This window comes from Microcaecilia unicolor, chromosome 11, assembly GCF_901765095.1.
Source record: "Microcaecilia unicolor chromosome 11, aMicUni1.1, whole genome shotgun sequence".
Lineage (NCBI taxonomy): Eukaryota > Metazoa > Chordata > Amphibia > Gymnophiona > Siphonopidae > Microcaecilia > Microcaecilia unicolor.
The window spans coordinates 181,786,022-181,802,391 of NC_044041.1; the positions used below are offsets into that span (position 1 = coordinate 181,786,022).

The 16,370-nt window shown below is 46.9% G+C and overlaps 1 protein-coding gene across 1 annotated transcript in view; it reads left to right on the forward strand.

Moving 5' to 3' along the window:
- Nucleotides 1-15,806, forward strand: part of RINL (Ras and Rab interactor like) — a 46,478-nt gene extending 30,672 nt beyond the window's left edge. Inside the window, 9 exon segments of the mRNA XM_030219998.1 lie at nucleotides 5,701-6,015; nucleotides 9,925-10,053; nucleotides 11,871-12,034; nucleotides 14,567-14,581; nucleotides 14,583-14,669; nucleotides 14,671-14,710; nucleotides 14,713-14,776; nucleotides 14,778-14,827; nucleotides 14,830-15,806. Of these exon segments, the coding sequence (XP_030075858.1) occupies nucleotides 5,701-6,015; nucleotides 9,925-10,053; nucleotides 11,871-12,034; nucleotides 14,567-14,581; nucleotides 14,583-14,669; nucleotides 14,671-14,710; nucleotides 14,713-14,776; nucleotides 14,778-14,827; nucleotides 14,830-14,879 (914 nt within the window). The 3' untranslated portion in view covers nucleotides 14,880-15,806.
- The last annotated feature ends 564 nt before the right edge of the window (nucleotides 15,807-16,370 follow it).

Below are 16,370 nucleotides of genomic sequence, written 5' to 3' on the forward strand. Positions count from 1 at the left end.
ACTGGGGAGGAAGAGAGGAGCAGATGCCATGTGGGGGGGGAAGAGGGAGGGAGAGAAGCAGTGGTGTGCTGGAGCAGGCTCTCACAGGCTCGCAAGAGCCGGTTGTTAAGATTTTAAGAATTTTGGGAGCCGGTTGTTAAAGCAGGGCCCTCCATGGCTTCTTGAACAACTGGCTCCCAAAATGTGGGCTTGGGCCCCCTGCTGAATTATCTTTTACTTTGCTGGTGGGGATGCTGAGCCCTGCCAGCCAAGTAAGTAGACTACTGCTGCTCCCCACTCCTTGTTTCCAGCTCTGGGCAGCAGGCTGGGACTTCTCGAGCATATGAGAGAAGTTCCAGCATGCTGCTCAGGGCAAGACGTTGGGAGTGGTGGCAGTCCATTTATTGGCTGCCTGCAAAGGTATGCCTAGTGTGCCCGCACGAAGGGAGGGAGGAGAAAAAGGCAAGTGTTGCTCCCCCCCCCCCCCCCCCCCCCCCGGCCCTTCCAACTGCAGAGCTGGCTATGTTCAGAGAAAGAGTCTGTTGTTAAAAATTTACCAGCACACCCCTGGAGAGAAGTACAGATGCTGGGTGGGGCGGGGGGAGAAAGATGATGATAGCAGGGAGTGGGGTGGGAAGGGCCCACCTGGGTTAACTAGGGCCCATCTGAAATTTCAGGTCTGTCTACGTTCCTGGTTGGAAACAGGATACTGGGCTTGATGGATCTTTGGTCTGTCCTAGTATGGCAATGCTTATGCACTTATGATCATAGAGGTGAGGTTGAGCTTTGAAAAATTGTGCTATGTTATTCATTTATCAGCCCCTAAACCCTTTTGGCCCACCCGTAGCTATGCCACTGCACTCCCCTTCGCCCTTTGGTTTTGCACTTCTCAGGGGATAGCATTTTATTGCATTTTTGCCTTCTTCTCCTCACAAGTGTTGGTGGGTGGGCCCTGCAGTAGCACCAACTTAAATCAATAAAGCCCTGACACTTGACAGGGGGCCCCACCAAACCGGTCCATACAGGAGCCCACAATTGCTAAAGCCGGCCCCTGCCCAGTCTCTGCTCCAGGAGCACCATAGCAAAGACCATGATTACAGTGAGAGTTGCAAATGAAGGCTGATGGTGTCAGATTCCAGCTGGGGTTCTGACTAAACTGTAAGCTCTATAGGAGGAAGCTGCTGGATTGAAATATTAAAAAAGAAAAAAAAGAAATGAGGCTTATCGGAGGTATTACAGGTTTGAGCTCCAAAAATGGCAAAGAAATTGTAAACCTCTGAATTTAGCAAGAGGAGATAGCATTACATCTGAATTTTGAAACCTCCGCCTGGGCTGAAGACATAGCGAGGCTAACGTCTGTTCTGCAAAGTGAACTATAATGTTAAACACTGCATGCAGAATTTAAATAAAAAAAAGGATCTCTGAGAATAGCTGTTACTTTTTTTTTTTTTTTGAGAAGAAGCTGAATTGTTTTTGTGGCTTCCTGCTTCTGGTTAAATCTTCTTCGGGGGGGTGAGGACATGCTGTGATGCCATTCAGTCAGGAAGTTGAGAGCTCTGTGGTCAGAAACTCTACTTTCTAGTTTGGATAAAATTACTGTAAAAAGAAACCTTAAAAAGCTCTCAAAGGTGTAAATTTATTGCAGGTCGGTTGAGGTAGATTTCGAGAAGAGGGGGAAAGGGAAAAGGGGAGGGAGTATAAGCTGACTAACAATCATTCAACCTAATGTGAGATGAGTAATCTGGTACTGAAAATTGAAACTAAAGGCTAGGGTGATGGTGGAGCATGCCTTCTGTTCTTGAGGTGCAGCTTCAGAACTGGGGGGGGGGGGGGGCATAGTGGATTAAAAGCCTTCCTAATCTTTTTCACCTTTGCATTTGGGTTCACTGTGGGGCCCTCTATATCCACAGAGAAAATGAAATTGTAACAGTTGTGCAGGTGATGCTGACTCCTTCTGATGACTGACCACCTAAAATTCATTGGGCCCTGCGGTCGGCACTGAGCCCGGATATTCAATGCCGGGCTGTTTCCAGTAACCGGCATTGAATATCCGGTTTATTTTTGGCTGTTTGGAACTTAACTGGCCAAGCCAGTATTCAGCATTGGCCAGTTAAGTTGGACCCAGCCAAAGATATTCCACCTGTCAACATGCCCTTATTTGACTGCCAAACATATCTGGCCAGACGCTGAGTATTGGCGCAGAGCCGGTAGTGGGAGGCGGGGCTGGAGGTTGGGAGGCGGGGATAGTGCGGGGCAGACTTATACGGTCTGTGCCAGAGCCGGTGGTGGGAGGCGGGGATAGTGCTGGGCAGACTTATACGGTCTGTGCCAGAGCCGGTGGTTGGGAGGCGGGGCTGGTGGTTGGGAGGCGGGGATAGTGCTGGGCAGACTTATACGGTCTGTGCCCTGAAGAGCATAGGTACAAATCAAAGTAGGGTATACACAAAAAGTAGCACACATGAGTTGTCTTGTTGGGCAGACTGGATGGACCGTGCAGGTCTTTTTCTGCCGTCATCTACTATGTTACTATGTCATGCTACATAGATGGTCATCCAGCTAGCCGCTAATATTCAGCCAAAATAACCATCTCTCTCACGCTGAATATTAGTGTTTAGCCAGAGAAGTACTATTTAACTGGCCAGGTGCCGTTCCTGGCCGGGTGAATGGTTTTGAATATTGATAGGGGGGATTGCAATCTTGACTTTAAGAGCTGCAAGACCTTTATTGTTTTCTGCATGTAGTATGACCTTTATCCCCATATGCATTTGGAATCATGGGTGCATTTATGCCTCAATCTATGTGCAGATATCAATGCACATGTATGTTCTCGAACCTACCCCACACTACCACCTATTCTGGATGGCTAGTCTCTTTCTCTCTCTCTCCTTGCATCATTGTATTAAAATCAGTGCCGAGATGTACAACAGATCCATAAACACAACTCAGTCGAAGGATCCAGCTCCATGGGTGCCACTGTGTCCAGAGAGGGGGCGATTTATATTGTTAGGCACCCCCCCCCCCAATCTTTTTGAAGTATTGGCTTTCATATCTTCTAGCTGTATTAAGAAGGAGCTGTACCTGCATCAACCCAGGAGACAGACGAGAAGGGAGGTCAGGTGACCGACCCAGTGGCCCAACTCAGGTCTTGCAGTCTTCAGGGCTACAGTATATGCTATTGCAAGACAGTGACCTCTAGTGGCCATATTTTAACTCTATGGTTGTAGCACACCACTAAATTTTAAATATCATCCCCAGTTCAGGATCAATCTAAGATTCTGGGAAAGGACCAACTTTTCAGTGGTAGTGTGCAGTATTTTTACAATCTAAAGTTATATCTGAAGCAATGAAGGATGAAATGACTTGCTCATTGTCATAAGGAGACACTACTACTACTACTATTTAGCATTTCTATAGCACTACAAGGCATACGCAGCGCTGCACAAACATAGAAGAAAGACAGTCCCTGCTCAAAGAGCTTACAATCTAATAGACAAAAAATAAAGTAATCAAATCAATTAATGTGTACAGGAAGGAGGAGAGGAGGGTAGGTGGAGGCGAGTGGTTACAAGTGGTTACGAGTCAAAAGCAATGTCAAAGAGATGGGCTTTCAGCCTAGATTTAAAGGTGGCCAAGGATGGGCCAAGACGTAGGAGCTCAGGAAGTTTATTCTAGGCGTAGGGTGCAGCGAGACAGAAGGCGCGAAGTCTGGAGTTGGCAGTAGTGGAGAAGGGAACAGATAAGAAGGATTTATCCATGGAGCGGAGTGCATGGGAAGGGGTGTAGGGAAGGACGAGTGTGGAGAGATACTGGGGAGCAGCAGAGTGAGTACATTTATAGGTTAGTAGAAGAAGTTTGAACAGGATGCAAAAACGGATAGGGAGCCAGTGAAGCGACTCGAGGAGAGGGGTAGTATGAGTAAAGAGACCCTGGCGGAAGACGAGACGGGCAGCAGAGTTTTGAACCGATTGCTTTGGTGGGATTTGAACCCGATTGCTTTGGTTTTCAATACAGTGCACTAATCATTCTTGAGTTCAGTTAAATTATCAAACTCTAGGAGATGGGAGAGGGTTGCCTGTGGGTTTAAAGTTTATTGGGGGGGAAAACAAGGCAAAAAGTTTGCCTAAGGCAGCTACTATCTTTGCATTGACTCTGCTCTGGAGGCACCAAGTAAATCTGCCTAAGAATTGAATGCAACTGTAGCTTATCAGTCGCTGTATTTTATGCCATACAATGGGGCCAGACTCTACATATGGCGTCTAAAAAAAATTGGCGTTGGAAAAAACCCCGCTTCTATTTCTTGAAAATCAAAGTCGCAGGGACAACTTGAGGTTTATAAATTTTCCAAAATCTCCTTTAATTTCACCAGTGGATATGCTGAGGAAGTATTTTACAGAAGTTCTGGGAATTCCAGCAGTAGGACTTCCACCTATAGCTAGAGCCCGGAACATAACTGGAACAAAGAAAATTAGTGGTGGTCAACCACAAGCTGTACCGGACTTAGATTTGACTCAGTTCCTAGAAAGCTCCTTTGGAGATTGTGACTGAAAGGACAACATTATTAGTTACCTTGGCCTTAGAAATGGATAGGAACAACATTTTCCAGACATATTTCCGTCATATAAGAGCAGAGGTTATGGGCTCAAGGATTCAAATTTTCCCGGATTTGGTGAGGGACACCCAAAAGAAAAGGAGAGAATTCCTGTCTTACAAGACAAGAATTCTCAATCTAGGAGCTGTTTTCCAGTTAAAGTTTCCAAACAGATGTTTGGTGTCACTAAATGCAAATAATTATGTTTTTTTTTTATCCCTTAAAACTGCTACAGTTTATTGAATTACAAGAAAGTGTGGAAAAACCTTTAATTGTTTCCCAGTGAGAAAATGCTATTATATAGGCTAGCAGGATTATGACAGCTCTTCAAATTTCATTGATATTGATTTTTCCTTTTATTTTTACATAGTACTTAGATCACTGTATTGTGTTGTGGACAAATGTATGAAGAATTATATTTCCTCTTATTGTATTAATCCATACTATTTTATTTTCTGAAAATATCCACTACATTTATGTTGGTAATGTAAATGTAAAAAGTTATAAATAAAGCATATATAAAAAAAGAAAAACCCCCCGCTTAATCAATATTCTATAAGCCATGCCTAAAGTTCAGTGCGGTTTATAGAATTAACGCTTAAGGGACCCTTTTACTAAGCCGCATAAGCATCTATGCATGCCCAATGTGCGCCAAAATGGAGTCACCGCATGGCTATCACGTGGCCCTTGCGGTAATTTCATTTTTGACATGCGTCCGCTATGCGTGCCCGAAAAATATTTTTATTCTGGCACGCATCAGCTGTGCGTGCCAAGTGGCATTTGGCGTGCATAGGTCATTACTGCCCGGTTACTGCTTGAGACTTTACCGCTAGGTCAATGGCTGGCGGTAAGGTCTCAGACCCCAAATGGACGCGTGCCAATTTTGATTTTGCCGCACGTCCATTTTCGGCAAATATTTTAAAAAGGCCTTTTTTTACAGGCGTGCTGAAAAATGGATTGGCGTGCGCCCGAACCCGCGCCTACGCTGCTGCAAGCCATTTTTTCAGCACACCTCAGTAAAAGGACCCCTAAGCGGAGAGGTCACGTGTAAATTTAGGCTCCATCATTTGCACCAATGATGCACATCCCTCTTTTCCCAAAAGCTCATCAGCCAATGCTTTCTCTTCCTTCAGATGCCACGGTTGAGGATGCTTTGTACAGGTGTCTATTGAAGCCTCTGAAGAATACCGTCTACTCCCACCTCCTTGACTTTCATACCAGGGACGGCACCCTGAGAAAGCTGCGAGAGCACCAGCAGACCATGAAGGAGCAGAGCCTGGGAGACCTAAAGATAAGGACCGGAGTACCTGACACAAGTGGCATGGAGAAAATCCAGCAGAAATTCAGCCTCATGCACACAGCTTATTCCCCAAAGAAAAAGGTGGTCCAGCTGCTGAAGGTGTGTAAGCTGATCTATGAAGCGATGAACTGCGTGCCAGGAAAAACAGGTATGTAATTGCAGGAAGAAGCTGCAATCATTGTGCTTTTTTATTTACTTACAGCTCAATATTCAAACTTCATGGGTGGCGTTTGTTTTAAATATCAGCCGTAGTGTTTATGCTTATCTTTATCCATGATATATCAAGGTGGTTTGTAAAGGAAAAGAAAGAAGTAAAGGAACTCCATTAGGCAGATAAGACAAGGCTGTTCATAGATATTCAGCCCCTCTATCCAGTGGTGCTGAATATTTGTGCAGAGCGGAGAGTACCACTGCTTGGCAGTGTTTCTCCTGAACCCTCTCACGCTGGTGGAAAGAGAGGAACTCATGCTTTTAATGGGAAGAAAAAGCCACAGAGGGATTCCCAAAGAGAATCGCATGTAAATGAGCTGCTTGCTGCTTTTGTGAACAAGCTCGTTTGCATGCTATAGGGGGGAAGCCAGTCGATCAGCTGAGCATGCACAGAGCAGCCAATCATTAAGTGTGGCTGCTCAGCGCATGCCACAGATGGCTTGCATACACGTTTGTTTGGGTTTTTTTTGTTTTCCGCTCTTTCTCCTGGTGCCCCAGTGCTGGTCTCTCCTGGATCCCTGGCTTCTTTCGTCTTCTCCTTACTCCTCTGGGCAGAGCCTCCCAGTGCCCCCGTCTCTAAAGCTGCTATATTAGTTCCTGTGGAGCTGAATCCCACTGCAGCTTCCCTGCTTGAGAAGAAGTTACAGGAAGTCTGCTGCGCGACTCATCTTCCGCCAAAGTCGCTATGCCCACGTTAGCCCTCTCCTTAAGTCACTTCACTGGCTCCCTATCCGTTTCCGTATTCAATTCAAACTTCTCCTATTGACCTATAAGTGCATCCACTCTGCCGCTCCCCAGTACCTCTCTGCTCTTGTCGCTCCCTACGTCCCCCTCGAATCTCTCTTATCTGTCCCTTTCTCCTCTACTGCTAATTCAAGACTCCGTTCCTTTTATTTTGCTGCACCTCACGCCTGGAATAGACTTCCCGAGCCTATACGACTAGCCTCGTCTGTGGCCGTTTTCAAGTCCAGACTCAAAACCCACCTCTTTACCACTGCTAGCGCTATAGAAATGATAAGTAGTAGTAGTAGTAGAGAGAGAGGCAGGAAAGAGAGGCTCGGAGCAGGAATCTCCAGAAAACGGGGCTGGCAGAACTTCCCTTCAATCGTGTTGTTCTCCCCCCCCCCCCCCCCCCCCACACACACATCCTTTGCCCGTGCCCTGGAATTTTAAAGGGAAAATCCAGAGTTCCTAGTGCAAAGTGCTCGCAGACCTGCAAGCTGCTGGCAGCCACTGAAATGCCCTGTCCATCAGAGGAACGGGAACCGGCAGATCAGCTTCCTTTCATCAGCACTAGCAACAGACAGTCCACAGCTCTCAACAGCCCAGCCAGGCATACCAACAGGCTCAGACCTCCTGTTAAATTTTCCGTGGTAAAGATTGGTGCTGCTTCTGTGCATCGTTCAGAAAATGGCTGTTCATTGCTTTGCATGCACATTTGTATAATAATTAGCTCATTGTAATAACTTTTGCATACAATTTTTATTAGCTGCTACCGTGACAGGAAAAGAGCTCGGAGAACCCTTTTGTGCATGTCTCGCTGTTCTCCTTGTTCGCTAAACCGGCTAGAATCAGTATAAAAACCACATTGCTGGCTCATTAGGTTTTGTGCATCTGGGCCTGAGTGACATTTCCACCTGTGACTCAGTGAGTCACCTTTACTAATTCTGGACACTTGGCCCACCCTGTCATGTAATGCGATCGAGACTGACCTGCTGTCATGGAATCTCCCTACACCTCAAATTTCCACATGATCTCAGCTACTAAAATGCTCAACAGTGAATATTGATATAGCTGGTTGAGTCTGAGCAAGTCAAAAAAAACTTTGACTATTCAATGCCGGTCTCTGGAAACAGCACGACATTGAATATCCGGGGTCAGCGCCGATTGCAGCACTAATGCGGACTGCCTGCCATTGTCTGAATATCGGGCCTGTAGTGTCTGATTTTTACCAGAGGTTCACATAGCCTAGTTGTTATCATGAATGGTGTGTAAAAGGAATATTGACTCTTGCACTGCTTTCTATCAGTAGACAGAAGTCAATGAGAGTGGATGAATCCTCATAAGTACATAAGCACTGCCATGCTGGGAAAAGACCAAAGGTCCATCAAGCCCAGCACTCCATCTCCGACAGTGGCCAATCCAGGCCCCAAGAACCTGGCAAAATCCCAAAGTTTAATAACGATCAATGGACTTTTCCTTCAGGAATCTGTCCAGACCCCCTTTAAACTCAGCAAGGCCAGCAGCCGTCACTACCTTCTCCTCTGAAAAGCAAGGACTCAAATTCCAATTAATATGCTGAGTTGAGGCTTTCTATCACTCAGTACTATTCCTACTTGAACCTTGTCCTACTTACTGGTAAAATGCACTAGAGCTGAACCGATTAGCATGTTTTACTATTCAATCAAATACAAATAATAAGATATATTATTCGGCTGACTACGAATACCGAATACAAATAATAGGCATTGAGTTTTAACTTAAATAATAGAAGAAGCTATGCAAAATCAGATATTAGTTGTTTGTTTCAGTAGGATATAGCCCTGGGTTATTCGTTTTTTAATTTAAATAGCTATTTGGCCTTTTACTCTCTTACCTATCTGCAGTGGCGTTCCTAGAGGGGCGGACACCCGGGGCGGCGCCCCGCCCCCCCCCCGGGTGCAGCACCCCCCCCTGATGCAGCACGGACTCCTACCCCCCGGGTGCACGCCGCTGGGGGGGGTGCCGCAGCGCGCGCCTACTCAGAGTTCCCTGACATCGCGCGTTCGCTGCAGCTCCCTCTGACCCGGAACAGGAAGTAACCTGTTCCAGGGCAGAGGGAGCTGCAGCGAGCGCGCGAAGAAGTCAGCGAACTCAGAGCAGGTGCGCGCCACGGCACCCCCCAGCGGCGTGCACCCGGGGCGGACCGCCCCCACCGCCCCCCTCCCCTTGGTACACCACTGCCTATCTGTATATTAACCATCTCTCTGACCGCAAGTACAACTTTCTTTAAATTAGTCAACTTATTTTCTAACTCCTCTTTACTCTCTTACCGTGTGCTGAAAAATGGCTTGCGGTAGTGTAGGCATGGGTTTTGGGCGCGCGCCGATCCATTTTTCAGCACGCCTGTAAAAAAGGCCTTTTTAAACTTTTTGCTGAAAATGGATGTGCGGCAAAATCAAAATTGCTGCGCGTCCATTTTGGGTCTGTGACCTTACCGCCAGCCATTGACCTAGCGGTAAAGTCTCACATGGTAACCGGGCGGTAATGACCTATGTGCGTCAAAAGCCACTTGGCGCGCGTCTGATACGCGTGTCCGAAAATAAAGATTATTTTTCGGCCACACATATATCGAACACATGCCAAGGATGAAGTTACCACAAGAGCCACGCGGTAACCAGGCGGTAACTCCATTTTGGCATGCATTGGGCATGCATAGATGCTTACGTGGCTTAGTAAAAGGGCCCCTATATGTTCCATCTTTGCTTATACCCTTCACTGTCAGTTAAAATGTTCTATTACACATTGTGTTGGTATTGTAAGTAGTATACTATGCCCTACATTGTATTGTTATTTGAATATTTTTACTGTTTATGTTGATTTATTCTTACTGTACACCGTCTTGAGTGAAAGTCCTTAAAAACGGTGGTAAATAATCCTAATAAATAAATAAATATACTAATAATGTATTCGGGGCACTATTTGGGGCCGAATCAAATTGAATCTGAATATGTGGTACAGCCCTAGAACACACATTCAGAAGGGGAAAGATTGAATATTATGAGGGTACCTCAATGAAATAGCAGGATGTGTACGAGAAAGGCATTGAAGGGATTTTCTAATCACGATGACTTGACTCTGTGCACAGAGGTCTACGGTGCTGATGACTTTCTTCCTGTACTGATCTACGTTCTGGTTGGCAGTGACCTCACTTCCGTACAGTTGGATGTGGAGTATATGATGGAACTTCTGGATCCTACCCAACTACAGGGAGAAGGTACAGTATATTTCATCTGGAGGCTATGAATGGCCATCTTGTCTTAGCTAACTCTTTCACAGTATCATTCCACGTACTCCTGCTCACTGTTTATCATCTGGTGTGCCTGGAGTAGGCTTTTCTTAGAGTTGGCGTTCTATTCCTCCAATGATTCCAGATAGCCAACATATCAGGCCACTGAGGAGTGATTGTAGAACATGGTGACCAGGTTTCTACCCTACCATCCAACTACTTGACCTCATATTTCAACGATAATATGAAATCAAAAAATCTTAATCCTGTTCTCCCATGATTGAGCACAACGCAAAACCAAAGCACCAAGAACCTTCAAAAATGAAACAGTTCTTTAATTCATGGACCCAATATGGGCCGTGTTTCGGCGCACAGTGCCTGCATCAGGGGTTGCAAAGACAAAAGAGTCCCACATTGTAAGAGTCTAACGTAAGGCTGTCAACTTAAATGTTGTGTTAACTCGGCAACCTCTGATGCAGGCACTGTGCGCCAAAATCCATGTCGGGTCCATGAATTAAAGAATTGTTCCATTTTTGAAAGCTCTTCGTGCTTTTTGTTTGCGTTCATGCGTTGTATGCTCTGCACTTTGACCATCTCTGTGCTGCTGTGTTGAACTCCATGATTGTGGCCATTGCCATGTTCCATGGCTTTTTTCTCCTGGTGCATGAGAGGTGATATAAACTAAACTACAATTACTGAATGTCATAGAGAGAGAGGATTGCACAGACATACAATCATCTGTCTCTTCTCTTTTGTGCTGTTCATCAGTGTTTTTGCAACTGTACAGGTTAACAACTAGGGGGTCAATAGTCAAAGCAATTTATCCAGGCAGGAGAGGCCTTTGCCTGGTTAAATCGCTTGTGCAGGGGTTATCCCAGCGGCGTACCGAGGGTGGGGCAGTGGGGGTGGTCTGCCCTGGGTGTACGCTGCAGGAGGGGTGCAGGGAGGCAGCTGCGTGGCTGTCAGCTCCGCTGGTTCCCAGCTCCCTCTGCTGTTACTTCCTGTCTGGGGCAGAGGGAGCAGGGAACCAGTGGAGCCAACAGACACGCGACTGCTCCCAGCACCCCAGCAGGTTAGAAGAATTCACCCAGTGGGGGGCTTGGAGGTGATGCGCCGGAGGGGGATGACGACGCTGCACCCAGGGGGTGTTGTGCTGCACCCTTGGGGGGGGGGGGGTGCGCAGCAGCAATCCGCCCCGGGTGGCAGCCGACCAAGGAACACCACTGGGTTATCCGCTGATATTTTATGGCACTTAACCCGTTAGTGCTGCTAAATATCAACCCTACCCACTACTTGACCTCATAGCTGGTGATTTTGTGGGCACTCTGGGGACAGATATGGCACTTATGTGGTTGATATTCAGCACTTCACTGCCTAAGTTAAATGGACAAATTGGACCATATAAAACACAGTCCTATCTTTGTCTGGTTTCATTTAGGCGGTTAAGTGTTGACTATTGCACTGAACCAGATAAGGGATAGCTGGCCGCTATCAAACTGGACATTCAGATGCTGGTGCCTAGACATAGCCTGGCATTGAACACCTGGCCATAACGTCAGCGGAGAATTAAAAAAAACCCCGACTGTCATCGGCTGAATATTTACCCCAAGATGGCCGCCCTGAAATGTATTCTGAAAATGTGTAGTTTGAATTCTAGGTGGATTAGGGGACATAAAGGGATGTGTGACGTTAAAACAGAAAATAAAGCCAATGGCTAAGAAGAGTTATAAGTGGACATGAGAGGTACAGAGAGCTGGGAACCAAAATATATTTGCTCCTGATATCCCTGGGCCTTTCTTTTCTAGGTGGTTATTATCTGACCACATTTTTTGGAGCTCTTCATCACATTGTTAACTTCCAGTCCACCGCAGTGGCAGGACAGATGAGTAAGGAGGTTCAGCGATCCATCCATCAGTGGCAGAGGAGGCGGACAATTCATAATAGTAGAGGCCCCAGGCGCAGCACGCAGGTACGACATCATGACTTAACCTCTGGTCATTTAGAGATACAGAGAGCAGTGGCATAGCTAGGTGGGGCCACGGGGCCTGGCCCCCCCTCCAAAATTTCATCTGGGCCCCTGGAAGTCCCTAGCCCTCACCAGCTGAAGCCTTGTCCAGTTCTGGTCTCCAGCACCACAGCACTCCCTGTCCTGCTCTCTCTTCCTCCTGACGTCCTGCACGCTCCTATTAGTGAAATAGAGCATGCTGTTTTGTTTCTGCAGAGGATTGGTAATGGTGTGGTAACTTGCATTACCTCTAGTCGGTAAATCTCAGGCACCGAGGACCTCTAGTGGTTGCAGACTTGCTCACAGGGTTTAAATGCAACTTAAGAGAATTTGGCATGCAGCCAGCAGCATGAAACCTCTGTAGATCCGTAAAAAGGAGTAAATGAAAGCCACTGGGGGGCTAGTGGGGAGGCAGGGGGAGATGGGGAGCAAGCAAAATTAGAACAACAAGAATACCAAGCAAATCTTCTGCTGAAAGCTGGGAAAAAGTTCAGAAATGCCCCTAACCTCTGAAGTGCTCCCTACACTCGAGTGGAAAACTGATAAGTAAAACAACACAGTGTTATGATTCAATGCATTCTTTCTGTATGCATGCACAATGGTAGTTTTCAAAATTAAAATAAATACATTTTAAAAAAGGTAGCAGGTCTGGGACAGCAGAGGGCGCCACTTTCCACTACAGCCACAAAGGTTCCATGTTAGTGACCTATGTGAGCTGGCAGAAAATCACCACTGTCCCCCCATCTACTATAATAATTTGCACCTCCAACGTTCTGAAACTGACTGCCAAGAAGTTGAAGCCTGGTTCGTAATGTCTGAAGCCTTCTGGTGACGTCACCAGTGTTGCCTGGGAAACTGCGACGCGACTCAAGCACGGGCGCTACAAGTTCGCACCACCATTTCCATCCCTCACCAGTTCAGTAGTCCCGCCCCCCCCCCCGTATGTCACCCTCCGTCCCTCTGTGGCCTCCGAGTGCAAGGAGGATGTGTGCGAGTGCCCCAGCCCTTGGTACGTGGCAGCTGCTGTTTAAAAGGTTTACTGCCTGCTCGGCCGGCAACACTCAAATCCACCAAGTACAGACGCCGCAAACAGGAATGAGGGCGGGACCAGAGGAACAGCGAACCACAGCCTGTCTGAAGTGGTGTCTGTACTTGGTGGACTTGAGGAGATGCCGGCAGAGCAGGAGGTAAAACGTTTTAAACAGCACCTGCCACGTAACGAAGGGCTGGGGCACTCACACACGGTCCTCCTTGCATTCGGAGGCCACAGAGACAGAAGGAGGGAGGCGCTGGGTGGCGTAAATTGGAGAGGGGGGTCCGGAATGAGGGGGATCCCAAGACAAGAGAGGAGGGGGGGGAGGGGGTGGAGGTCCTGAGATGAGAGGGGGAGGTGGGTCCTGAGATGGGAGGGGGAGGGGGTGGGGGTCCTCAGACGTGAGAGGGTGGGGGGGCCCTGGGGGAGGGGGGAGGAGGAGGGGGGTCAGGATGGGGGAGGGGGAGAGGGGAGAGGAGGAGGGGGGGAGGAGGGAGGGTGTCAGAGGGGGAGGGGGAGGAGGAGGAGAGGAGGGGGAGGGGGCCCTGGAACCTTGCTAGCACCCGTTTCCTTCTTTCTGTTGGAAACGGGCCTCTTTTACTAGTTCTATAATATGTGCCTAAATTTCGTGCCAATTGCAAGCATAATTTATACAATGCTAGCACTTACACGAGTAAGTGTTGACGTGAACACGTGTTAGCTGGGTGCTCGGAGCTATTCTACAAATGATGCACACAACTCATTTAGGGGCCCTTTTATTAAGGCGCACTGAAAATGGTCTGCGCTGGTGTAGGCGCGTATTTTGGACATGCGGAGGTCCATTTCTCAGCTTGCCTGGAAAAAAAAGGCCTTTTTTGTGGCCGAAAATGGACGTGCGGCAAAATTAAAACCAGCGTATGGCCGTTTCCAGCCTGAAACCCATTGACTTGGCGGTAAGGTCTCGTGCACTAACCGAGCGGTAAGCGTCAATGCACGTAAACTGCTGATTACCGCCGGGTAAGCGCGTGTTTTGGACACATGTCAAAAATTGGAATTACCGTCCGGGGCATGTGGTAGCCAGGTGGTAGCTCCAATCTGACACGCATTGGACGCACGTAGGAGCCTTAGTAAAAGGGCCCCTTAGTGAATAAATGTACGAGGGCATTCACAGGGGAGGAGCATGGGTGGATCCTAGAAAGGGCCAACATTCACGCACGTAACTGAAAGAATACTGTAAGTTACGGGCTAGGTGAACACCTTTACGCCTGGTATTGTAGGCGCATTAATGCTGATTTACATTAGTGTATGCATATTGGAATCATGGTGCCCAGATGCTGATATAGAATTAGTGCTCAGTGAATGGCATCTAGGCATCTAAATTGTGACACCCAGTTACAGAATTGGTCCCCTGGGTGTTTTTCAGAGGCTTCAGAATGGTCCGAGTCATGACGCCTTCTTCTCTCTCTCCTCTCTCTCTCTTGCAGAACGTTCTCTACGTTTTCATTTCAGGAACCCTTTCATAATGAAAAGACCCTTATTGTTCCCGCTGACACCACCACAGCGTCGATCTGTGCGCTGTGCATTCGGGAAGTACGAAATAGAAGACTCAGAGGCGTATGGGCTTTTCCTCTAAAAAACAATGAGCTGCAGGTGTTGGATGATGAGAGCTACCCACAGAAATCAAATCAGACCTTCTGAAGGAGGCGAAGCTTCTCTGGCTTTTGTGTATAGACTGAAAGATGGCAAGCCCTTGAACAGTCTGCCTCCCTGTCAGGGTCAGAAGGCACCCGTTTATAATCAAGGAGATTGGACCTTGAGTACATAAGGTCAACTAAAAACTCAATAACCAGTAACCCCCTCTCTATAAGCCCTACTGGATCCTTCTGCAGCATTCACAACATCCTATCTTCCATCCACTGACAATGAAATTAAAGTGTCAACAAATATGTCCTCAGCTGAACCCATCTTTTTGGACTCTCACACCCTAGACACAGATGAATTACGTTATTCCAATACCGTCACCTACAACCTATTTGTTTGGCACTTCCAAGGTTGGTGCAAAGTATTAGGCACCCCATGAAAACCATCAGCTTTGTGCTTCCCCCCATTAACTTTAGGCTCCTTGAATCCACCCTACCCCCCCCCCCCCCCCCCCCCAACAATCATAACCAAACATCACTTCCAGAATAATCTGGGTGAGTGTGCTGTATGAAAACTGCCCACCTTCCCTGTTGGTAAAAGTACTTCCTGCTGTTTCTTTGAGTTTGTGGTGCTGTCAAGATCTGTTGTTTTGCTTTTGGCACCCCCTAGAAGCTGCTTTCCCTAAATGACCACCTAGTCCAGTCTAAAGGGTGGGTTAACCTGGGCTTTTCATTTCTACTTAGCCAAGTGGACTAATTTGGCAACCAACACTACATTGCCCAATAACGAAAGAGGATCTGTAAAAGGCGTTGCTGCTTGGGAACCTTCATGAATGAACTGACCGACTTCCGCAAACTACTGAAAACCCATCTCTTTGAAAGGACATACCACAAAGATCAACACATGTGAACTCTCCCACATGTAACCAAAACTGTTTTCATATGTTCTCTTACTATATTGCTATCATGTTTATGATATCTTCGTGTTACATTACTTTCTTGTTTATCATTATCGTGTAACCCAAAATCCTTCTGTAATACCAAATGTCTACTCTCTTCTTATTTCCACTACTCATGATGTATTGCAAGCCACATTGAGCCTGCAACGAGGTGGGAAAATGTGGGATACAAATGCAACAAATAAACTAAATAAAACTAACCAGGTTTCAGTGTCATCAGGCTTCGCCTCCAGTTGTAACATTGCAGAACCAGTGTTCAGAAAAATCATTTTTAAATGTGGCATAAGCGGTGAGATTGGCAACTGAGTCCATGACTCAACCAATATTTATCCCGACACAGCATCAGTAATTAGAAAGCTTGAGGGCTGGGCCAGAGCTTGGTTGTTTGGCTCCTCCAACCTCTAGTCTGTAGCAGTAACCACACTTACTGTCTAATAGCAAGCTGCCCAGGTTTGCAGGGTTTGATATTAGATAACAGTCTCGTAGCTCAGACCTTGCACCTTGAAAAATTACTAAGAGTTTCAGAAAACAAAAACTTATGGGGCCCTTTTGCTAAGGCACAAGAAACAGCGAGGGTGACTCAAAAAGGAAGGCTGAACAATGCTCTCTTTCTTGTTGAATTCCGATCTGACGAAGAAGGGCAACCTTTGAAAGCTAATCAAGAAATGTATAAGTTATGTCCAATAAAA